This window comes from Choloepus didactylus, chromosome 14 (assembly GCF_015220235.1).
Source record: "Choloepus didactylus isolate mChoDid1 chromosome 14, mChoDid1.pri, whole genome shotgun sequence".
Classification (NCBI taxonomy): domain Eukaryota; kingdom Metazoa; phylum Chordata; class Mammalia; order Pilosa; family Megalonychidae; genus Choloepus; species Choloepus didactylus.
This window is the reverse complement of record NC_051320.1, coordinates 99,421,185-99,445,968: the sequence shown is the minus strand read 5'-3', so window position 1 is coordinate 99,445,968 and position 24,784 is coordinate 99,421,185. Positions and strand designations below refer to the sequence as shown.

Sequence of the window (24,784 nt, the reverse complement as noted above, 5' to 3'; positions counted from 1 at the left end):
GGTGGCCGGGCTGACACACACGAGGCTGGTGCAGAACCGTCCTTTATCAGGGTCACGGGCGGGAAGGAGCCTCTGCATAGCCCTTCACCCAGGCAAGACTTAAGCCCACAGCACCCACCCAAGAGAGGAAACTGAGGCCCCCGTGGTGGCTGCCTGCCCAGAGCACCAGGGCACACTTGGGGGGGTGGTCTGCAGGGCAGAACAGGCCTCTCTGTCTGGGCCGACAGTGGTCCCCTCACGTCCTGCTCACATGAGCAGGCAACACGGTCTCTTCTCTGCGGGGACCTCCTCTGAGGGGGCTGTCAGCTTGAGCAGGGGTGGGTCCCCACTAGCCCTCGAGCCACATTCAGGCTGGGGGGCTTCGGCATCAGCAGGCAGACCAGAGTCAGGGGTCCTAGGCCCCTCTGGTGGGGAGCGATGCAGCTTGGCAGCAGCTCGCTGGCGCTTAAGCTCTGCCAGGGTGTGGTGGGCCTTGTCGCAGGTGAGGGCATCTGGGGAGCCCTCCAGGGGGTGCAGCTGGTAGGAGACGCTCCGGTCTAGCCGCTTGGAGTAGAGGTGCCGCCCCGGGGGGCTTCCCACCTGACCGTTGTGCGGCGTGGCAGCCTCAGGGCCATCCTCCTGCAGTAGAGTGTGGGCTGGGCCCCACCGGCTGGCTGTGGGCGCCCCTCACCCCCACCTTGGGCTCAGATGCATGGAAGTCATGTGGTGACCAGGGGTGGCCACTGGGTTTTGCACACCTCGGTGAGAGAGGGACTGGTGCAGAGGGGGAAACCAAGGCCCAGGGCTGGATGGCAGGGGCCCAGGCCCACCCTGGGGGTGGGGCAGCAGTAGTGCTCACCTCGGGGGACGGTGCCCGGAGCTCTGCATCCGTCTGGCCATCCTCATCCTCCTCGGGCTCCGGGGTGGCGGGCGGGGACTGCTGCCACACGATGGCCTCTTGGGCGTGCTCCTTGCGGTACAGGCTGGTGCGCTGGGTTAGGCTGACCCGCCTCACCACCTTCCTGGGGAGGGGGGCTGAGGGTGTTGGGGAGGCCTGCCCTGCCCTGCACATGGCCTCTTGCCCGGGAGCTCCAGCTGGCACCGCCAATCGCCAGCTAACGTCAATGCCCCCCGCCCCCTGTGCATCAGAGCAAAGCCCAAGGGCAGAGTCCCGCAGGTGTGTGGGGTGCCTGCAGGCGGGGGCGGGGCGCATGCGCAGCGCATGCGCAGTGCTCACCCCCGGCTGCCGGCGCTGGAGGTGCGGCGACGCAGCAGGGAGCGCTGGTGGCCCTGTGCACGCAGGAGGGCATCGTGCTTGTGCTTCAGCTCCAGCAACTTGGCCCGCACCTCCTCGTCCCCGCACACGTCTGAGGAAAAGCAGGCAGGCGCACACGTCACCAGGAGGTCCTCCCTAGTCCTCCTCCGTCACAGGCCTGAGGCAGGGGTCCCAGGAGCTCACCAAGGGGGGTCTCATCCATCAGGGACTTCCCAGTCAAGTTGGCTCCATGGGCCACGAGCAGCTCCACCGCGTGCACCTGGGGGCCAGCAAGAGGGTCAGGCTGGAGGCTCTCAGGGCCTGTGGGCTCCCAGCCACCCTCCCTGCCCCCTCCCCAGGCTCACCTGGCCCCAGTAGGCGGCTGCGTGCAGCGGCTCCCAGCCATCCTGGTCCTTGGTGCTCAGGCTGGCTCCGTGCTCCAGCAGCAGGGCCAGGGCCTCGCTGAACCCACTGGCCGAGGCGATGTGCAGCTGCAGGCGGGTGCCCCACCCTGAGTCCCGGCCAGGGCGGAGCCCCCTCCAGGGGCGTTCCCTGCACCCTGGAAGCCCCCGCCTGGCCCTGCCCTCACCAGCGTGGCCCCGTGGTCCCCAGGGGTGTCGAGGTCGGCCCCCACCCGCAGCAGGCTCCGGATGTCCTCCAGCATGTGCCACTCAGGAGCTCCCCGGGCCCCCTCGATCGTCTCCTGCGTGACACCTGCAGGCAGCAAGCTCAGGGCAGAGTCCCCACGCAGTCCCACCCCAGGCAAGGCACGCAGCACTCACCAGTCACTCACCACGGTCAGCCATGGCCGTCTCCAGGCAGTCCAGCGTCTGCTCGTCCTCACACAGGTCATAGGGCATGTTCCCCTCAGCATTGATTGCCAGGAGGTCAGCTCCGCTGCAGGGCAATGGGGGGTTGAGATCAGTCAGACATGGGTAGACAGCAGGACAGACGGAAGGTGCAGCTGCTGGAGTCCTCTGCCTGGTGCACTCAGCTTCTCAGCCGGCCAAAGCTCCTGCAGTCTCTGCCCCAAGGTCTGGCTCCAGGTCCCTGGCCCTGGGTGGGGGGGTGCAAGCACCCCAGGGCATCACAGCCCCCTCAGCAGCACAGGGCACAGAGGGCAGTGGGGAGCAGCAGACTGGGCAGCTGCCTTGCTGGAGAGCCCTGCCGCCGAGGGTTACCAAGGTGCAGAGAGCAGGATGGACCAGTGGGCTCCAGATGCCCCATCCCACTATGGGGCACAGAGTGCGGGAGGGGTCCCTGCTGCGCTGGACCCTCCTGGAGTCGCCAGGGACCAGGTACCTACCAGCTCTGTCCCCTTTCCCACACCCAAGGAGACGCATGCACAGAGCTGAAGGTCCAGGCCTGCCCTTGAGAAGTTCCCAGACCCTAACAGTGCCTGCCAGGCGGGCAGCTGGAGAGCTGGGCATCATGCCACACACCAGCCCTGGTGCTGCTCCCACATAATGGGGCACAGGAGGCACCTTCTGGAGAGAATGTCCTCCGAGGGTGGGCAGTGAGGAGGCCCCGCCTCCCTCCCACGTGGCCCCTCCGTGGCACGCTGGCCGGGGCCTACCAGGCAATGAGCAGCTCCACCAGGTGCAGGTGGCCGCAGGTGGCCGCAGCGTGCAGGGGCGTCCAGGACTCGCTGTCGCGGGCGTTGACATTGGCCCCAGCCTCCAGAAGCTGCTGTGCCATCTCCCGGAAGTCATCAATGCAGCACTGGGGACCGCACAAGTGCTGTCGCCGGGCGTCCTCCCCCAGGCACCCTCCCCACCACGCCCGCGGGGCTGACCTGGTGTAGCGCGGTCAGGCCGTCCTCATTCGCCAGGTCAGGGCTGACACCGCACTCCAGGAACTGGCGGACTGCAGAGAGGGCGGCTGAGGGAGGCAGCGCCAGGCACCGGAGGGCCCGGGAGCTACACCTGCCGAAAGCAGGCCCCTCCGACGGCAGCCCTCTCCAGAGTCGCCGCTCCACCCACACCTCTCCACGGGCCCGCTGTGGCCCCAGTGCTGGCACCCACTGCAGTCAGCCCTGTCTGGGCATCCACTACCGGCAGCCTTCCCCGGGGCATGCCGCCCGCCCCCACCCCCTTGGTGGAGCCCTGCTGTCTGCAGCCCTCACCAGGCCAGCCCCCCCGGCCCAGGACTCCCAGCAGCCTCAGGGAGGGCAGTGCCGGGCAAACGTGGGGCCTGAGGTAGCTGGAGCAGGGCTGCCGCCGGGAACCTGACACCTCCAGCAGGACATTCCCACCCCCAGCACACCCCAGCCCCCCCCCACCTGCTCCCACTTCTCCTTCCTGGGGACCACCTCACCCCAGCCCGAACATGGCAAAGCGTCCATTCTGACGCCCCTCCATCCTCCCTGTCCCCTGGCGCTCCCAGGTCTCCCCGCCCCTCTCCCTCTCCAAAGCATCCCTGGTGGGTCAGCCTCCCGGGACAAGCTCCCACAGCTCCCTTCGCTCTATCTGGAGGACACCCACTCCTCCCCCCCACACCCCACTCCGGGCAGCAGAAGCCCCTGAAGAGAGGTGCCACCAGCCCTGCCTCTTCTCCAGCCCCGCAGCCCGACCCCCAAAGTGGAGCCAGAGCGCAGCCAGAAGGCCCCCCCCCACACCGGCACCATCCTGGAGCGCGATGGGGACAGGCACAGGAGGGGGGCAGCCACCTGTCACCAGGCTGGGAAGGCTTGTGGGAGGGAGGAGGTGAAGGCAGGGGCCTGGAGGGCAAGCAGCCAACTCGGGGACCCGGGCCCTGCACCCGCACCTCCAGTGACGGCTTAACCTGAGGAGCAGGTGGGCCTGACGACCTTGCTTTAAGGAGAGGGATACTTGGGGTGCAAGTGGGAGTTGGGGTCCCTGAGCACCCACCAGCACCCATGAGTGCTGACTCTGAGGCCACACAGCTGGCATCTCTAGGCTCCTGTGGCCCCTCCCCACCCACAAGGGACAGCAGATGCTGCCCGGGCCTGGGCCACAGAACCGCTCTGGAGCCCCAGGCCAGCCCCCCCACCACGCCTGCCTGACGGTGGACCAGGCAGCCTTGAGCAGAGGGGCCCGGCCCAACATCCTTCTCCAGCCTGCCACGGGGTGGGGGTGGGGAGCCAGGGGCACTGCCCACAGGACAGGGGGCCATGGCCACTCACCCTCCTCCAGGTCATTGCGGGCAGTGGCCTCCAGAAGGGCCACACTGGGTGGGAAGGCAACCTGCTTGCGCGGCCCGCTCTGCTCCACACTTGGCCGTGGCCTCCCCCCGCGGCCCTTCTGGCTCAGGGACTCCTTCTCAGCCTGGGCCCACAGCTTCACCTGCTGGGCGCGCCGCTTCTGGGCATGCTTCAGCCGCTCCTGGGTGCCCATCCTGCCCACCAGTGGCATCTCCGCCAGCAGCTCCAGGTGCTCGGCCATGGCGGGGGCTGCCGCTCAAGGGGCCAGGGGGGCAAGGGCCAGCGCCAGGCCGGGCCTGTGGGGCAGGGCAGCAGGCTGCACGGGCACCCTCAGTGGGCATCCCCTCCCCAGCAAGGCCAGCAGGCCGGGTGGCCTGAGGGCAGCCCCGTCACCTCGGCATGGGCAGCGCCTCCTGTGCGGGGTCAGGGTGCACAGCCTGTGGGAAGCGGCCCAGGGACCTGGCCGGCCTCAGTCCAGGGTCTGAAGCCAATTACCCGATAAGAAATTCCAGCTTCCGGGATGCCACCAGGGAAGCAGGTGAAGCCAATCAGCGGCGGCCACCCAGGACCCCCTGCTCCACTTCCAGGCTTCGGGACCCTGGGTAAGGCCTGGGGGCAGCCATGCCCAGCCTCCCCTCCAGGCCCTCCCTGGGGCCCTCAGAGCACTGCGCACATGGCCGTGGGCCAAGGCAGGGCCTCTGCTTCGTGCTCCGGTCCTGGGTCTCTGGTGTGCCGGGACCGCCCAGGGCGGGGGTGCAGCAGCGCAGGGCTTGGCAGGCTTCCGGCAGCGGGACCGGGGAGGAGCTGGAGCTGGGCTGAGGAGAAGGAACAAGGAAGCACTTCAGAGCAGGCTCAGGGGCGGGGTGGGGCGGGCACCCGTTTCCATGGGTGCCCCGAAGCTCTGCCCATCTCCCGGGGGCAGAGTGCTATGTGGACCCCTGCCGGGGGAGGTTCTGCAGGACCCCAATCCCAACAGGGATGAGGGCAGGGGGACCCCACAGGCTCATCCTTCCCCGACATATCCCCCACCATGCCCTTCCCAGGAACTGGCTGCCATGTATGGGCGCTGGGAGGGCCACTGCCTGTCACTGCAGCCTGGCAGGCCCAGCCACCTGTGGACCTGTGTGCCCTCAGGCCGGGCCAGGCAAAGGGGCTGACCCAGAGTTGCCCAAGGGCTGAACCAGCTGCACCTTACCGGGAGCAGCTCCTGCCTCACAGCGGCTGCACGGAGGGCCCGACCCCAGGCACCGCCACTCAGCATGCGGGCCCAGACAGTCAAGACTGTGGGCATCTGCAGCTGCAACAAAAGCATGTGGGTGCAGGCGGCTGCCAAGCTGGGGGCCTGTCCTGCCCACTGGGTGTGGTTACTGGATGGGACCCCCAGACGCCAGCGGGAGCCGTTGCGCAGAGGCAGAGTGCCACCTGGGGCCTTGGCTCCAACCCCACTCTCCTTTAGCCAGACCCCCTCGGAGCCCTAGGGAGTGCCAGGGAGAGCACGCCCTGCACCAGGTCTGCCAGGGCAGGCCCCTCCTGCTCAGGGTACCCCACCTGGCCTTGGCCACTGTCCAGCTGCCCCCTGCATCCCCAGAACCTTCCTGGGGGCAGGGACCAGCCGGCCCCCGGACCCAGCCTGGCTGGGTTTCTGTCTGGTAAGGAATCCAGGACCAAACCTGCAGGTTTCCCGGCAGGTGAAGAGGCTCACGGTGCTGCCCACCCAGAGCAGCCACCACAGGGCAGTGCTGCACTCACCCCTGGGGCTCAACGGCCCAGAGGGCTGGACACCCCGCAGTGGGGGTGGAGGTGCAGGGAGGCACGTGCTGGGACCCTGCAGTACCAGGGGTCTGGGCATGGGGAGGTGCTGCAGGGAACCCACCCCCACATCCTGGCAGGCATCCCCCTGGAGAGCCAGCTCCGCAGAAGACCACTGCCCAGACCACCCGAGACACAACCCCCTGGGCTACGATGGCTGTGGCTCCAGGGCCACATGGCAGGAGTGCGATCCCCTCTGGGAACCACACCACACACATACACACACACACCCTGCTGGCTGCTCGTGGGGTCCCCTCACAGCTTCCCCATGGGCTGGCAGGCTGGGACCCCCACCTCTCATGGGGCCCCTCTTGGCTCACAGGGGAGGAGGAGGGGCCCTCGTGGGGATTCTAGGACCAGTTTCCCTTCTAGACTGGGAGCCTCGAGCCAGCCCCAGAGCTGGCTTCTTTCATAAGAGGGGGATTTTGATGCCCTCCTCCTGCAGAAGAACGAACCCTGGAGCAAAAACCGGTTCTTCAAATGGAATAAATGTCACCTTTTGATTTTCTCATTCATTTTTGAGGCCCAGAGTCCCCACCGTGGTGCTCACACAGGCCGGTGGGTCTTGTGTGCGCAGCCCACCCTGGGGGCTCTGGGGACCCACTGGGCACCCCCTGAGGGCACAGCCTCCCTACTTGGGGCCAGCTCTCTCCTCCGAGGGAAAAGGAGCTGATCAGGTTGACCACCAGGGCACCCCCTCAGACGGGACAGGCAGACACAGCCAGCGGGGGTTCAAGGAGGAAAGCCCCCACCCGAACCCACCAGGCTCGGCCCTCTCCTCCCCGCAACCCAGAGAGCCTGGAGCACTCTCCCCTCACCCCCAACCAGCCACGAGCGGCTACACGGGGTGGCTCCCCCTCCAAGCCTCCCTGGAATGTCAGATAATCTGGTGTACCAACTCCACGTCCTCTGCTCGGTGCCCAGGGCAGCCAGCGGCACTGGCCGTTCCCCAAGGCTGGGCGAGGGAGATGCTGCCAGCTGGGCCCCAGCAGCTCCAGCCCCAGCCCCACCTCCACCTCCCAGTCCTCCCCATTTTCCACCTGACCACACCGCCTTTCCTGCCAACCTCCAAACACCCTCATGAGAATTGGAGATGACAGCCAGAGCAGGGACGACGGGCAGGTACAGGTGTGCTCTGTTCACAGAGGGTGGAGGAGGGGAGGGGGGTGGAGGGCAGGTGGGAAGGGCCAATGCTCCCAAGCCCTGAGCCTCAAGATCTGGGGCCAGGAGAAGCCATAGAAGGGGCTCCTGGGCTCCAGGGCAGAAAGGCCCATCCCTGCAGCCCCAGGGAGCTGGCATCGGTGCACAGACCCAGGTCCTCACCGCAGGGCCCCCTGAGGCCCTCGCCAGTGTGTCAAGACCAGTCTCACCATGGTGGGTGGTTAGCATTACACAAAGGGCCACAGGTGGCCTCAGGAACGTTCCAGAACCTAGGTATCAGGGTCTGTTCCACCCTCCCACACCAACAGTGTTGCCAGCTGCTGGTGCATGTACTGCCCCTCATGTGAAGGGAAGGGAGAGCACACAGACGCAGGGCTGCTGGCTCCGCACAGAAAATCTCGGAAGACGGCCGTGAAATGGGCACCCCATCACCTCTGGACAGAGTACCGGAGCAGAGGGTGGCGTGGGCGAAACCTTGTCCACCTTTCTGCACCCCAGAGGCTGGGCCACTCAAATGTTGTATCTGAAACGTGGTCAAATTGCAGGGAGGGAGGGGAGAAGGCCTGTGGGCCAGGCAGACCCCAGGGCTCAGGGCTGAGGCTGCTTCCCCCACGTCCAGCAGCTCAGGACACAAACTGTGCGTCTCTTTCAGAGGTAATTTGACAGAACTTGTACAGATTCTGACCTGGCAACCCCATTTCTAGGAACCTGCCCTACGGAAAACCTCACATGAGGGTCAGGCTGGAGAGACCTAAATGTCTTGGTGGGAGCCAGAGCCCCCACCCCTCCACCCAGGCCCCCTCCCAGGCCTCCAGTGCCCACACCGAGTGGGCCCCAGCCTGGCTCAGCCCTGTGGCCGTGGGTCGTGGAGGACACGGTCACCCAGCCTCCTCCCTGGGGAATGAGTCCCCACGGCTCGTCCAGGGCTGCACAGGGGCAACTGCTGCCCCCGAGCCGCATGGCCAGCAGCGCTCACCCCGGAGGGTGCAGGCAGAGGCAGGACGTGGAGGGCTGCACCAGCTCCAGCCTGGCTCCCCGCGAGGGGCCGACAAGCCTGTTGATGGCGGGCACGATACACATCCCCTCCTGGATGCCGGCTGGTGACACGCTGGCACCTGGAGGAGGGTCCCCAGTCAGGACAGCGAGGGAAAGTGTGGGGGCGGCACAGGAACTCGGCCGGCTGCTCCGTCCAGCGAGGCTGCTCCAGGTGCCGGGGCGGCCGGGCACAGGGAAGGTAGCCCAGCCCTCACGCAAAGACGAGGCGGCAAGGGCCGATGGGCAGGAGTGTCCTGAGGTGGGAGCAGGGTCCCTGCCCTGCGCGCACCCTGAGCGGACACGAGCACCGAGCGGAGCAGCTGGGGAAGGACAAAGTGGCCAGGGGCTCCTGGGGTCGCAGCCCCAGTGCCTGGGAGGTGGTGACACCGTGGCCGGGACGCCGCGGTGGGCCCCTGCGGGTCCGGGAGCCGCCCGCACAGGGAGCGGCAGCACACGCTGGGGGCCGCGGGCCGCAACAGTGTTTGTAAGGAACACGGGAAGTGAACACGATGCCTACCACAAGGTCTGAAAAATGACAGCTCTTCACACGATGGAGTACTGAGCTCCGTTTAAAGGGAAAACTGAGGAAAGTTTCTGGGTACTAATGGAAGGATCCCCTAGAAATGCTGTTCTTTCAAGGAAGAAGAAAGGCGTAACATTGTGTATATAACCTGTGACCTTTTATGTATAAAAAGAATAAAAATAAGAACTCATGTTAACACTTGCATGAGAAACATGAAGCAGCAGAGAAGAAATGAACAAGAGCAGCTCCAGGGACGGTGTGTCGGGAAGTGGAGCCTCTCCCCAGGGGCCGGGCCAGGGCAGGCTGCGGGAGGGCGGAGAAGGGGAGCCCAGGGGATGACGGGGGGCAGTGGGGGGCTCGGGGGTCAGGCCACCAGCATGCAGCCTTGGGCCGGGTTCCCACAGGCATGGGAACCACAGAGGCTCTCCAACAAATAAGCGATGCCGTGGGATCCGTCTTAGAAACCAGAGATGGGGGGGCACTGCGGGAAGAAGCAGGGGTGGAAGAGCGCGAGAGAAGCGGTGCAGTCGGACGGCACAGGGCTGAGTGGGTGCAAGGGTGTCGGACACCAGAGAAGGGCCAGCAAAGGAGGACACGAGGCAGCACCCCGAGGAGCAAGCCAGAGCCAGGTCCCCAGCAGGGGCACAGGTGGGAGGGTGGCCATAATGATTCCTGTGCAAATCCAGCAGGACACCCCAGATGGCCAGTGTGCCAGGCCCTAACCAACACAGTCCCCAGATACCCGGGTCCCCATCTGAGACTCTGTGACAGTTTCACTCACTACATTTACTTTTCAGAAACTTAAATCCTCCAGAGAACTAAGCCAGCTAAGTTCCCAAACCCAGAAGCAACAGCCTCTCCAAGAACATCAACCAGATGCATCCCCCTTCCCTTTTCAATATGAACAAGTTAGGGTGGTCACTGCCTCGACACCCCTCAAGATCAGGAAAGTGATTAAATGAGAGGAAGGGGCAGCAGCAGACAACATGGGATTTAACAAAGGATCACAAGCACTGAGCCTGCTGGGGGACGGTCCTGGGAAGGACAGCCCTGGACAGTGGGTGGGAGCCAGGGCCGTGGCAACAAGCCTCGGGGCCTGGGGTGCGGGTGGTACAGGAGAGGACAGGGAGTGCGCCCCCAGGCCAAGCCGCCAGGAGAATGGGGGAAGGGCACGGCTGCCCTGAAAATGGCGGGGAACCCCTGGACACAGAGGGGCCGCCAGGTGAGAGGGGCCTCTGGGTCGCATCTCCGGGATGGAGCCTGATTTCTGTCCCTGGCTCCCCAGCGACTGCATGTCCCCTGCCACCCAGCAGGGCCCCTCCTGACACCCTGGCGGCACCATCCAGTCCAGCAAGGCCTCAAACCCAGCCCTCGAGCCCGGTGAGCAGCCTTCCTGGCCACCCCCATCATACACAGCAGCCAGGCAGGCCTGGCACCGGCTCCTGGCTCCTGGGCTGCCCCCTAAGGCCAGCCGGGGGCCATCTGGACCACAGACCACCGGAGCTGCCCCTCCTCCCACACCCACCACGGTGGCCCCGGCGGACGCCTTCACACCACCCACGCAAATGCCTTTCCTGCAAGGCCCTGGCCAGGACCCCGACCCTGGCCAGACTCCCCACGGTTCGTGGCCCTGCCACAGCCCTCCATCCAGAGGACCAGCGCCCAGGCAGTGCCAGCCTCCAGTCAGGGCCCCCAGGCACAATGTTGAAGCTGACCAGCAAGGTGGGGAGTGTGGGACAAGTTGGGGGGCAGAGCAGAGAGCATGGATGTGCTAGAGAACCACAGGGAGCAGGGGCCGGGCTGGGTGTCAGGAGGCCCCCTCCTCGCAGGGAGGGCAGCAGAGCCACCGGTGGGGCCGGGCACCCTCGTGTCCCCACCCTGCCACTGTGCCACCCAGCCCAGGGGCACTGTTATGGAATGGGTGCATTTTGCATGCAGAAAGAACACGTCTTCTTGGGGTCCAGAGGGTGGAGTGTGGTGCTTGGGGTCCAGAGGGTGGAGTGTGGTGCTTTGAAACTGTACGTACCCCAGAAAAGAATGTTCTTAAACTTAATCCATTCCTGGGTGTGGAGCTACTTAAGGTGTGGCCCATCTCATTCAGGATGGCTCTTAATCCTCTTACTGGAGTCCTTTATAAATGGGATGAATGCAGAGGGAGGGAGAGGAGAGAGAGGGGGAGAGAGAGAGAGAGTGAGCCACAGAAGAAGCCGAAACCTGGAGGAGGGGAGCCCACAGACGCTGCCTTGTGCGCCCCCACGTGACAAGCCACCACAGTCTTCCGGAAGAAAGCATGGCCGTGGTGCCACCCTGATCTGGGCCTTCTCCCAGCCTCACACTGCGAGTGAATAAATCCCAGTGCCAAACCTGATCCATTTCCTGGTATTAGCCTGGGCAGCCTAGGAAACTACAACAGATTTGAGGGCCTTGGGGTCAGATCCAAGCTTCTCACACAGCCCGTGGCCCTGTTAGGCCTGGGGCCAGCACTACCCACCCCCCAGAACGCCCTCCCTCCAGCCTGCCCCTCCTGCCACCCCGCAGACCCCAGAGCAACCCGCCTGCGCCTCGAGGCCTCTGGGGGACCCTGTCCTGTGCCTGGAATCGCCCCCCAAACACATCCCCCATGTGTCTGGTTTTCCTCCTTCCTGGACACCTTGTTTATTGTGAAATAACACAGGAAAGTGCCTGGAACACACCGCACAGTAAGGTGAATTCCACTGCCCCATCCCCCAAAGCCCCCCCAGCCCCCTGCCCCCACCCCCGCCGCACACGCCTGTTCCTTTCTGGGGCGCGCCCTTGGCCCTCTCTAGCTTCACCAGCTATCCACCCGCCTCGAGCAGGTTCAGGGCTGGCCGGTTGGCATGATGGGGACACACGGGGCGAGTGGCCGTCAGGGTTTAGCTCCGGCTCGGGAACACACACAGCCCAGCTCCACACCCTTCTGCTCCTGGGGGCCAGGCCGTCCGTGCGCCCCATCCACTCCTCCTGGCAGAGGGCACTCCCAGATGTTCTCCACATCCTCCCCAACCCGAGTCCTCTGCAGCCTGCTGATGGGCAGCACCCTCCCTCCAGCTGTACCGGGTGTTTCTCTGAGCACGGATTCGGTGAGGCATCCTTCCGAGTAGCTGACACGCTGTTCCAGTGGGGCCTGGGGTTGCTGAGTCCAGCACCCCTGGGGGCTGAAGCAGCACAGGGGGTGTGTGGCGTCCAGGAAAGGGCGTGGAAGGCCGGGTGGCTTCCTCCTGGCCCTCGCTCTTGGACTGCTCACACCGGGGGAGGCCTCCCACCAACAGGAAGGGGACGGAGCCATCCTGGAGGCGGGTCTCCAGCCTGACAACCTGTGACAACTTGGCTGCAATCCTGGGAGAGACCGAGCCAGAAACACCCGCTAAGCTGCCTTCAAATTCCCGACCAGTGACTGTGAGAGAAAAAAGGCTATTGTCTTAAGCCTCAGCGTTTGGGGGTAACTTGTTATACAGCGCGAGCTAACCAGCACAACGCCAAGTTCACATGCCCTCCGTGGGGCTGGGTCTCCAACACACCGTGCGCCATTTATTTAAAGCTGCTCTTCCCCCACTTCTCTGCAGCGGCCCCAGTGATAAATTACGTGACCATGCAAACGTGGGCCTTTCTAGACCTCAGTTCTGTCCTGCTGGTCCGCTTGTCTGTACCCAAGCCTGCAGCCCCACTCCCTAGGGCTCTCTAACCAAGCTTCCTCTCGGGTCCTCCTCCTCAGGGGCCCTCAGCTTCCTTTCTGTGCCCTCGCACGTGGTTCCATGTCCTTTCTTGGTGACATCATCATCCTCAACCCTCCCTGAGCATAACTCTTACCCGTAGAACCATAGGAAATGGAAGCCGTTTGACTGTTTTTAACCTACAAAAATGAAATTTCATTTGGCTCAAAAACAACTGCCCCTTATTTCTCAATCTTCCCTGCGGGACAGTTATCGAGTTCCGACTTGGCGGGCCTGGGCCAGGGGAACTGATCAGCCCCTAGGAAAGGTAGTGGGGCACGGGTGGTTGCGCCCTCCACGGCCCCCCGGGCCTGAGAAAGTGGAGCCGAATGCAGGCCCCATTTCCTCACCCCAAAGTACAACCGTTGGGGAGGGCTTGCCGGAGAAACCCCCCCCCCCATGCCTTACCCGCACCCTCCACCCTCTTCGTTACCGGAGCAACTCCCGCCCCTTTTCAAACAACCTCCGCGCCCTCTCAGAACCAATCCAAGCCTTTAACCTCTACAGCTACCCCGCCCTCTATACCGCCCGGTATAAGCTTGTACTCTCCCCTAATAAACTCTCTTGGCTTCTTCACCCTAAAAGAAACGTGTCCCGCCTGCTCCTTCTCGCCGCCCTCCACACCTTGCACGCCTCCGCCGGGGACCGGGCCCAGTCCCCCGCCTCGCCCTCGCCTCCGGGAAAGAGCCCCCGCCGCCAGTACCCTCCGAGCAACGCCGAGAGCCTAGGATTTAGCAACCGGCCGCCACCCCCCCCAGACGAGGCAACTGCGACCGCACTTCCCTGCTAGGCTGACAGCTGTGAGGCAGGTCCTGGGGTTTGCATGCAGCCCCCCACTCCACCCCGGGCACCGCAGGAAAGAACTGAAGGCTCCACCCTGAGATCCACCAAGGCCCCGAGGGGCTGAAAACCTGGAAAGGTCTCCCCCCAGAATTCAGGGGAGGCTCCAAAATCTCCCTCCTCAATTTCCTTTCCCTTGCCCACTCAGCCCCAAAATAAATCTAATCAACTATCTCACAGCAAGAGGCCAGGCCCAGAGACCCAAATGAAAGAAGCTGTCCAGCCGGCGGCCTCTGCATTTGAAAAGACACTCAAAGAGAACTGAAGACAAAAGCCAGCCCAGGACTGGGAGAGAGGGAAGAGAAGGGAGGGAGCTCCCCTTGGCCCCTACAGATCACAACTTCCTAGAAGTTAGGGTCACGGCACCCCATGTGGCAGGGTCAGGGTCGGAGGGGAGGGGAACGGGGAGTTACTGCTTAATAGGTTTCTGCTTAAGCTTAATGAGTTTGTTTGGGATGATGAAAATGTTCTGGAAATAGATAGTAGTGATGGTTACAACACTGTCAATGTGCTAACTGTCACAGAATTGTCCAGTTAAAGATGGTTTGAATTACTTTTGTTATATATGTTTTACCACAATTAAAAAATCTATTTAAAAAAAACCTGGACATGAGGTGATAATTGTTGAAGTTGAGTGATGGATATATGGGGGATCATTTTATTATCCATTAAAAAAAAAAAAACTCACTGACACAGACCATATGTTGGGCCATAATAGAAGACTCAAAAAATCTGAAAGGATTGAAAGCATACAGAGTCTGTTCATTGACCACAAGGAAATTAAATAAGAATCAATAACAGAAAGATCTGGAAAAATCCCCAAATATTTTGAAATTAACATTACTTCCTAATAACTTGTGGGTTAAAGAAGAGATTGAAGTGGAAATTGGAACATATTTTGAACTGAATGAAAATGAAAACATAGCATATGAAAAAATGTGAGATGCATTTAGAAAAGTGCTTAGAAGCAAATTTCTACCTTTACATGTTTAAATAAGAAGAAAGATCAACTCAATGACCTAAGCTTCCATCTTAAGAAGCTAGAAAAAAGGGAGAAAATTAAACCCAAAGTAAGTAGAAAGAAATAATAATGATAAGAGAAGAAACTAGTGATATAAAAAACAAACAGAATAGGAAAATGCTGAAACCAAAAGCTGTATCTTTGGCAATATAATTAAATGGATAAACTTTTAACTAGACTGACCAAGAAAAAAAAAAGATACAAATTACCAATATCATGAATGAAAAGGGGGACATCACTACAGGTCCTATAGGCATTAGGATAAAAATGGGAATAGTATGAACAATTTATGACAATCAAGGCAACCACTTAGCTCAGGGGCCAACAAACTGCCATCCGTGGGCAGACCTGGCCCCACCAGCTCCTGTGAGCTGTTACTTGTGAACACAGCCAAGCGCGTCACATACACACCACCTGTGGCTGCTGAGTGGCAGTGACAGACCACATGGCCTACAAACCCTAAAATACTTCCTATTTGGCCCTTCATAGAAAAAAATGCCAAAGCTTGATGTTGCAGGATGATCTCTCCACTGAGAAACCTGATAATGGGGACACTGATTTCTTCTCTCCACGCTGCTCTCATAGACCACCTGATGTTTTCTGTTCTGTCAGTGAAGAATCAGTTATTCTTTCTGATATAGAAGCATATTTAACAGAACTTTTACCCCAAAACACTCAAGTACAATTTCCAAATGATAAAAAGTGGAAAGGCCTCACTATAACAACCAGGACAGATGATTCATACCCTTCAAGTCCCATATTAGAAAATTATACTGAAGGAGAAAGAAGCTAAATGTTATAAAAAGCTGCTGTGACTATTTTCAAGAAAGCAGAAAGGCCCTCCCAACCTTCTTAAACATAGATAACATGTAATCACCTGGTCCTCTGTGAAAACAGGATGGGCTGCAGCTGTTACTTTAATCATAGAAAAGTCGTAAATAATGTAGCAAGGTTGAATACAGTCCTAATCAAACTTGTGTTTATCAATATGATGTAATGGCTAAACTGATCATAGAATAAAAAGAAAAAGCTATGTTAACAAGTTAAAAACAAGTAATAGTAATCTCTTTTCTAATTTTTACACTTCATATAAGTAAAAGTATGTTATATTGCTCTTACAGAAGTCATAGCTAAATTAGTCAAAATATTATCAGATTTTACGGGCATTCAAGGCTATGTCTCTGATAACATGGATACCTTCCTTTGATCTTGAACCCACTCATGGATCAAGATGCTTTGCTGTGTAAGACATTCATGTTCACGAAGCATCATTTAATGTAAAAATAGAATATGACTTAATTATGGTTACTCTAAATCAAGATGCTATAAATTCTCTGTAACTGAGACAAGGGGGAGCTCTCTGATCTCATGGCCAGCTGCGTCTGGAGGAGTTGGGGCTCCCAGGCTAGGTAATGTATCAATTAACTTTTACATTGTAAACTTGTTCCTTTTACCTTAAATGCTCCTTTTAGTAAAAATGTGTTAAAGGTGAATTCTTGTCTCGAGTGCTCTTTACTTTTAAACTACTGTCTGCCCCTATACTCGTGATTGAGTGGGAGGTCACTTGATGAAACACAAACCAACTGAATCAGACCTGATGAGGCTCAGGCCTTTCCTAACGGGGATCATGGATTTGAGGTGTAAAGAGACCAACCCATGACATTGCCTTATATGAAATGGACAAAGTCCCTGTGTGCCGGTTTGGATGTATTATGTCCCCCAAAATGCCCCATGTCCTTTTAATGCAATCTTGTGGGGGCAGACATTAATATTGATTAGGTTGGAACCTACTGATGGTTTCCATGGAGATATGACTCAATCAACTGTGGGCAAGACTTTTAATTGGATAATTTCCATGGAGGTGTTATACCACCCATTCAGAGTGGGTCTGAATTAAATCACTAAGAGCCATATAAAACAGCTGACAAACAGAAGGAACTCAGAGCAGCTGTGAGTGACATTTTGGAGAGCAACTGAGAGAGACATTTTGGAGACAGGCATTGAAAGCAGACTTATGCTAGACCAGAGTTTGCTCCGGAGAAGCTAAGAAAGGACAAAATGCACCAAAAGAACATTCTGAAGAACACACAGGAATGGAGAGTGGAGCTGTAACACAACCTGGGATTGGCAGACGCCACCACATGCCTTCCCAGCTGTGCCGGTTTGAATGTATTGTGTCTGCCAGAAAAAGCCATATTCTTTGATGCAATCTTGTGGGGCAGACATTTTAGTGCTGATTAGATTGTAATTCTTTGAGTGTTTCCATGGAGATGTGCCCCATCCAAATGTAGGTGATAACTCTGATGAGATATTTCCATGGAGGCATGGCCCCACCCATTCAGGGTGGGCCTTGATCAGTGGAGCTATATAAATGAGCTGACAGGCAGAGGGAACTCAGTGCAGCTGTGAGTGATGTTTTGCAGCTACAGCCAAGAGGGACCCTTTGAAGAAAGCACAGGAGCTGCAAATGAGAGACAGTTTGAAAATAGCCGTTGAAAGCAGACTCTTGCTCCAGAGAAGCTGAGAGAGGACAAATATCCCAAGTGCAACTGAGAGTGACATTTCTGAGGAACTGCAGCCTAGAGAGGAACGTCCTTGGAGAAAGCCGTTTTGAAACCAGAACTTTGCAGCAGACACCAGTCATGTGCCTTCCCAGCTAACAGAGGTTTTCTGGACACCATTGGCTATCCTCCAGTGAAGGTACCTGATTGCTGGTGTGTTACCTTGGACACTTTATGGCCTTAAGACTGTAACTGTTTAACCAAATAAACCCCCTTTTATAAAAGCCAATCCATCTCTGGTGTTTTGCATTCCAGCAGCATTAGCAAACCAGAACACCAGCTAACAGAGGTTTTCCTGGTGCCATCGGCCTTCCTTCAGTGAAGGTATCATCTTGTTGATGCCTTAATTTGGGCATTTTCATGGCCTTCAGACTGTAGCTTTGTAACCAAATAAACCCCCTTTATAAAAGCCAACCCATTTCTGGTATTTTGCATGATGGCAGCATTAGCAAACTGAAACAGATGTCTATGCTCACCAGTCCTACTCAACAATTCAACTCTGTACTCGAGGACCTCACCTGTGCAAGAAGGCAGAAACTAAAAGGTATAAAGATTAGAAAGCAAGAGGTAAAACTCTTTAGACACAAAAGACATGACTGTGTATGTAGAAAATCCTTAGGAATCTACAAAAGAGCTACTGGAACTGTAAGTATGTTTTGCAAGGTTGCAGAATACAAGGACGATAAATCAAAATCAACTGCAGGCCTATATACTGGCAATAAACAATGGCAACATTTTTTTAAAATATTGTTTGTAATAGTATCACAAAGCATGAAATACTTAGGATAAATTTAACAAAATTCAGGTAGTATCTGTACACTGACAACTATGAACATTACCAAGAGAAATTAAAGAAGACTGTGGTAGCTTGAACTATGTCCACAAATTCTTTGACAATTCCTTCCAAAGGTGAAGCCTAATTTCCTTCTTACTGAGTGCAGGTTGGACCTAGTTACTTGCGTGTAACAAAAAGAAAAAAAGCAGAAATGATGATGCATAACTTCAGAGACAGGACGTAAAGGGCTGTGAGCTTCCGGCTTGCCTTCTCTCGGCTCATTGGCTCTGGAGGGAAATGGCCGCCATGTGGTAACCCCCAAGCAGCCTACGGAAAGGACCTCAAATCCACATGGAATGACAGGAGCCCCAAAGAGTCAAAACAGTCTTAAAAAAGAACAAAGTTGGAGGACTCATACACACTTCCTGATTTCAAAACTTACTACAAAGCTACAGTAATTAAAACAGTGTGATGCTAGCATAAGGACAGATAATTAGAACAATGGAAGAGAATCAAGAGCCCAGAGTTAAATCAACAAATCTTAGGCCAGTTGATTTTTGACAAGGGTGACAGGTCCACCCAATGAGGGGATAAACAGTCTCTTCAACAAATGACTGGATATGCAAAGACTGAATGTGGACCCCCATGTCTCATCATTTACAAAAATTAATTTGAAATGGATCAAAGACCTTAATATAAGAGCTAAATAATTCTATAAAACTCTTACAAGAAAACATAGGGAAATATCTTCAGGACCTTGTAGTAGGCAATGGATATTTACCTTTTACACCAAAAACAGGAGCAACAAAATAAAAAATAAATGGCATCTCATCAAAATTAAAAACTTCAGCGCATCAAAGGACATTCTCAAGAAAGTGAAAAGACAACCTATAGAATGAGAGAAAATATTTGGAAACCATATATCTGATACACATTTAATTTCCACAATATATGAAGAACTCTTACAATTCAACAACAAAGAAGATAAACAACCCAATTCTTAAAATGGACCAAGGATCTGAGTAAACATTTCTCCAAAGATGATATTCAAATGGCCAATAAGTATATGAAAAGATGCTCAACATCACTAGCCATTAAAGAAACACAAATCAAAACTATAATGAGGTATCACTTCTCACCGACTAGGATGGTATTATTAAAAAACTAAAAATAACAAGTGTCGATGAGGATGCAGAGAAATAGGAACCCTCCTGTACATTGTTGGTGGAAAACAGTTTGGTGGTTCCTCAGAAATTAAACATAGAATTACCGTATAACCCACAATTTCATTCCTAGTATATAATCAAAATCATTGAAAGCAGGGACTTGGGCAGATATCTTTACACCAATGTTCATCGCAGCACTGTGCACAGTAGCTTAAAGGTGGAAGCCACCCAAGTGTCCATCAACAGAGGAACAGATAAACAAAACGCGCTGTGCACACACTACTCGGCAGTAAAAAGAAATAAAGAACCGATACATGCTGCAACATGGACGAACCTTGAAGACATCATGTTGAGTGAAATAAGCCAGACACAAAAAGACAAATACTTTATGTTTTATATGAAATACTTAGAATGAGCAAATTCATAGAGAGAGAAAGCAGAAAGTGGTTACCAGGGGTGGGGGGAGAGAGGGAAATGGGGAGTTATTGATAAATGAGTGTGAGTTTTGGTTTGGGATGATGAAGATAGTCTGGAAGTAGATAATGGTGAAAGCTACACAGTACTGTCAATGTACTTAATGAAAAAGAATTGTCACTTAAAACGGTTAAAATTGTTTCTGTTATGTATATTTTACAATTAAAAATAAATTTAAAAAAGAATACAAACTCATATAGAGAAACCCAACACACTCACCACCCCACATACTCAGATCCACCAATTTTGACATCTTGCCAACTTTGCTCCATCCTCCCATCTATTTATCCGTCTATCCACCATCTGACTATCCATCCGTCCATCTATCCTTCAAACACCTGAGAGCAGGCTGCGTCACATTCTTTGAACACGTTAAGAGTTCCGTGTAGGTTTCCCAAGAGCAAGAACATTCAATTACATAATACCTTAAGTGCAGTTATCAAGTTCAAGAAACTTAACGTTGATACAAAGCTTATATCCTATAATCCAATTTTTCTTATGTCCCAGTAATGTCCTTCTGAACCTTCTCTCTTCCATTCTCAGATCCCACCCAGGATCATGTATTGCATTTAATTGCCAATCTCTTTAGTTTCTTTTTCTTTTTTAATTACAACATAAATCTCCCCAACCCAAGCCCTCCCAGCCTGTCATTGGCAGTCTCATCACACTCCAGCGCCTGTTAAACTGGTGCCATCACCTTCAACATTATCTCACCTTGCATTAGCTGTTCCTTCTCCAGAATGTTCTTCCATCAGATTTTAGGATAGCTCACTCCCTCCTCGTAATTCACTTCACATCTCAAATGTGACCTCCTCAGAGGTCTTCTGTGGTTACCTTGTTACTCTCTTACCTCATCGCCCTGTTTTAATTTCTGACATGGCCCTGTTTGTGTCCCTGCCATGTTCTCAGAGCGAGCCCAGTGCGTACTCTGCAGTAAGTACTCATAAACGCACAAACGAATGAACAGGTGACTAGCTGTTCAACGTGCCGGGTGCGTGGGTTCAGTGGAGAACATGACCCAGAAACTCCGAGCTCACAGCAGAGAGGGTCTTCATGGAGAGACCTTCCTTTGGGTGAGCGTGCCTGCAGGTGTGTCAGGCCTGGGCTCTGCTGCGATGCAGAGCAGATGACAGCACAGGCCGACAGCCAGATAGCTCAGCCCAGAGGAAACCCAGGAGTCAGTCAGCCATGTGCAGGCTCTGCCCATGCCCTGCCAGCATAGGGAGGGACATCCAAGCCCACCTGACCATCCAGCTGAGTCCTGCAGGCTCCCGGGGCTCACCTGGGTCTGCACCCCCCTCCCTCCTTCTACAGTGGGAGGCCCTGGGGGCAAAACTTACACAGACTATCACATAAAATTAACAAAACAGCACTGGTCAGACCAAAGAATCACCAAGGTCTCAAGGAGCCCTGGCATGGAGAGACAAGGCTGAGGGTCAAGAGGAGAATCAGGCCCTCCAGGCCCCGGACGTCCTGCCATCCACTTCTGCCATCAGGCCGGCCTGACCTCCACCCTGCAGCCCACGCTCTCTGCCTTCACACAGTCACTCCCTGTGTCTGCTGACCTGTCAGCTCAAGTCCACTCCAGCCTCTCCCACGCACACACACACACGCACAGGCAGCCCTCCTGGGCCTCACACCCTCTTCGTCACATCAAAACCTCTTAATAGGCTTCTTTGTGTGCCCTGTCTCCACTTCCTGAGGTCCACGCACTCCTCGACAGCTCCAATCTGTCCACCCTTTGCATTTCCTGGGCCATCAAGAGATGCCCAGCTTCAGGCCTCACACGGTCTCTGGCTGCATGCATCACATCCTGCTCAAGAATCCGCTCCTCCTCCCTCAGTTTCTGTGAACTACCTTGTCTGGCTTTCCCTTATCTCCCCTGGTCTGTCTTTCTCAGTGTGCAGTGCTGGGACGGCCTTGCCCAGGCCACAGAGCTTGGGAGCAGAGGTGAAGTCCTAGGCACAGGCCCGGCCTGCTGGCTGCTCCCTACAGGTGGGTCTGTAGGGCTGGGGCTGAGGTGTGGGAAAGGTTACAGGTGAGGGCAAGAGCCCGGGGACCAGCTGCAAGGATGGCAGAAGGACGAGCTCTTCAGTGAGGCTGCTGGCTGGGGGGCAGAGCAGGAAGGCGAGAGGGTAAGGCAGAAGCAGGAAGGTAAGCAGGGTGACTGCTCAGACCCTGGAGGGAGACGTGGAACCATTGGGAGGACAAACAGGCAGGGCCATGTAGGAGGAGGTTGAAAGAGCCCAGAGGTGAGAGAACAACCTGGAAATGCTATCCAGGTTTCTCAATCTGGTCAGCGGGTGGACTGTGGCACATGCCCTGAGGTGCGGCAGAGCAGGGTAGGGCCTGGCTGCATGCAGTGGAGACACCCAGAGTGCCCAGGCCACAGAGACAGACCAGAGACCCCAAACTCCTTAGACCACAGGCCTCAAACTCTGAGCCCAAAGACACAGGCCCCTTTCTAGGTGCCTGACCAGGCAATCACATGGGGAGAGTAGAGTCCGGGCAGGCCCTAAGCAGGCAAGGGCCAGGAGGGAAGGCTCCAGCTAAAGGACAAAATCCAGCTGGGGTGTCTGAAGACAGAAGAAAGGACCAGCTAAAGCTCCCCAACCCCAGCTCTGAGAAAGACTGGAGGGCTTGGGGCATGGGCAGGCAGCTGGCCCCTGAGCCCCAAGCATCCATCACAGGGACAGACATAAACCAGCCCCTGGCAGCCTCCAGCCCAGAATGCAGCACCATGCAGAGACTGCCCGCACTCCAGCCTGTGCTGGCCCCTCAGGCAAGCGGCCTCGGGCAGCAGACACGCTGTGCTCCTACTGGAGGTGCTCTGGGTCCTGAACTGAACAGGGGCGGCACAGCCTCGTGCAGAGGATCCTTCACAGAGGCCAGGGTGCTGCCAGCAAGTTGCATGGGGAGACACCAATCATGCCTGGGGAGCACGTGGGGAGGCAAAGATGCCCAGACAGACTCACTGCTGGTCTAGACAGGCTGTGAGAAGAGCTACATGGTACCCCTGCTTCCTCCATGCACCCGAATTAAGGAGCAGGAGGAAAAGGAAGGCCCAGGGCTGGTGGGAGGGCTAACCTCGCTGCAGTTCCCCAAGCCTGGAAGGACTGCACGCTCCCCTCTCTGTACCCATGGAAATTAAACCCGTCATCTCCTGAACCCGGAAGAGCAAGGGACACCCCCTCTCCTACCCCCCCACCCCCCGTCCCGCTGCGCAGCACAGGCCAGGGGCTTTCCCCGGGTGAGTTAGTACTTCTCATCCTGACCCCAGTCCGGACGGGCGGCCCACGTCCCCCAGTTTACAGGCGACACCTGAATCTCCGAAATGTTAAGAAACTCGTCCCGAAGAAGATCCAGTTTTTCCTCTTTGGCCTAATTCCAAAGCCCGCGCAAAGTTTCGGCAAATCACTAATGCTCTGCGGGGCGTCATTTTCTCATCTGGAAATGGAGCTAATTCCAGGGCTGCCTTCCTGATACACAAGTCGCAAGAATCAGAACTTTACATTTAGAAAAACTGAGCACTGCCCTACTGGCCGCATCCGCAGACTTGCAGGAGCCTTTCCTGACCCTTGGCGCCTGCCACCGGGGGCTGCGTCCACCACCGCCCAAGCGGACCGGGAGAGGCTTCTGCCCGTCCCCGCTCTGTGCAGGCCAGGCCCCCTCGGCAGGGTTCACCCGGGCCCGGCTTCCTCGCTTCCTCCCCGGCCTTGGCATCCTGGCCGCCCAGGCTCCTCCCCGCTGCCCGCCCCCTCTGCAGGGCCGGGCCCCTCTCCCTGCCTCCGCTCTTCCCCCACGCCGGGCCCGGGCGGTCTCCCCCGCTCCTCTCGCGCCGCAGGCCCCGGAAGTCCGCGCCTCACCTTCCGCCCCGCGCAGGCCCCGCCGCCGCCCTGCGCACCACCCGGGTCCCGCCGGCCTTCACTCAGCCCAGCGCCCGGCCCTCGCCATGGCAACGCTACACTTCCGGCCCGCTCAGCGCGGATCCGGAAGTGGCGTCGCCCCACGGGAGCCGGGGGCGGGGCCTGAGCGGCCGGTCAGCTTCGGGCGGCGGGGGGACGGGGGTCCTGCCCCGGACCCCCCGGCAGCGCTGTGGGGGCACCGCAGCCAGGGCCGCTCTGGGGCAGGGGCGTCCTCGGCGCTTGTGGGACCCGGGAGGGGGTCGTCTCATTACACTGGGCTTTGAAGGAAGGATAGGAGATGACCGGGCGAAGCAGAGACACCGCCGGCGGAGGGCGCGCTGGTGCTCGGGGCAATGGGAAGCGCTCCGGTGGCGGCCTAGGAGGGCTGCCGGGCGGCGGGGTCTTAACACCGGAACACGGAGCTGAGCGTTAAAGCGGGGGGTGGGGATGGAGAAGGGGGATCCTGGAGACGGGTGACGTGAGAGCTGTGAGAAAGACCTCTTTGCTGCCCGAGTGGGGCGCAGAGACCTATTAGGAGTCCCTGGTGTTAGCCCCTGTGAGACAAAAGGGCCCCCTCAACTCGAGCCCTGCGAGGGACAAGAGTGGAGGGCCCTGTGGGGTGTTGAGGAGGGGGCCGAGGAGTCCAGAGGAGGGCGGGTGAGCTCTGAAGGGAGAGTTTGAGCTTCTGGGAACAGGGCAGGATCCCAGGAGGGGTGGGACTGGGCATAAGCAGCGTTGGGCGGGCCACATCAGTCGCAACCCCAGGCTCCCCACCCCACACGCGTCGCCTCCTCCAATGCTTCAATCCTTTAGGAGTGTAATGGGGGAAGGGGCTGCACAAGAAAAGCTGAATTCTCAGAGAGGTGTGGTGCCATCCTCCCACAGGCTCCCCGCGGGTCCCAGGGCCCCAGCACTGCCAGCGCCCTGAGCCTCTTGGGCAGACTTGCCGGGCAGGGCTGGGCCTTGGGCAGCAGGGTACAGAGCACAGGCCCTGACTGATTCTAGGGCCAGAACCCAAGGTCAGATGGCCAGGAAGGAGAAGACGAGGGACAGAGAGAGTCTGGGGGTTAAGCCTAGAACAGCTGTCAGAGGAATCTTCTAGGGCCACTCTGGGGGCAGGTCCTGTGTCAGCTAAAGCCCCTCAGGGACTCCAGCCAGGCCTGAGCAGGGATGCTGACCCCTCAGAGCAAGCCTCTGCTCCCTCCCTTAGAGCCTCCTCCACCCAGCCTGGCCCCAATCTCCTGGGCAGCATTTCTCTCCTTCCAGGGCACCCCGATACTGCACTCCTTCTGGGCTCCTCCCATCAGGGACCAGAACCCACTGGGCAAGCCCTCAAGGCCTGGCCCCTCAAGGTGTCCAGTAAACCCCAGCACAGGGAGACCTGTC

At 57.4% G+C, this 24,784-nt stretch overlaps 1 protein-coding gene across 2 annotated transcripts; it reads right to left on the bottom strand.

Moving 5' to 3' along the window:
- Positions 1–26: 26 nt before the first annotated feature.
- Positions 27–23,466, bottom strand: PPP1R16A (protein phosphatase 1 regulatory subunit 16A). 2 transcript variants are annotated; one of them, XM_037803191.1, is made up of 13 exons: positions 23,360–23,466; positions 5,593–5,694; positions 4,893–5,212; positions 4,380–4,693; positions 3,030–3,100; positions 2,811–2,956; positions 2,028–2,131; positions 1,824–1,948; positions 1,600–1,725; positions 1,439–1,514; positions 1,217–1,346; positions 839–1,001; positions 27–618 (listed from the first exon to the last, which is right to left on the bottom strand). In XM_037803191.1, the coding sequence occupies exons 4-13, from the start codon at positions 4,636–4,638 to the stop codon at positions 247–249; spliced, it is 1,572 nt and encodes a 523-aa protein (XP_037659119.1). In that variant the 5' UTR covers positions 4,639–4,693; positions 4,893–5,212; positions 5,593–5,694; positions 23,360–23,466; the 3' UTR covers positions 27–246. The 2 variants fall into 2 exon arrangements, with proteins under 2 accessions (XP_037659119.1, XP_037659118.1); XM_037803190.1 differs by lacking the exon at positions 23,360–23,466 and adding exons at positions 8,344–8,482; positions 20,208–22,585 and having other exon boundaries at positions 4,380–5,212.
- Between the last annotated feature and the right edge of the window lie 1,318 nt (positions 23,467–24,784).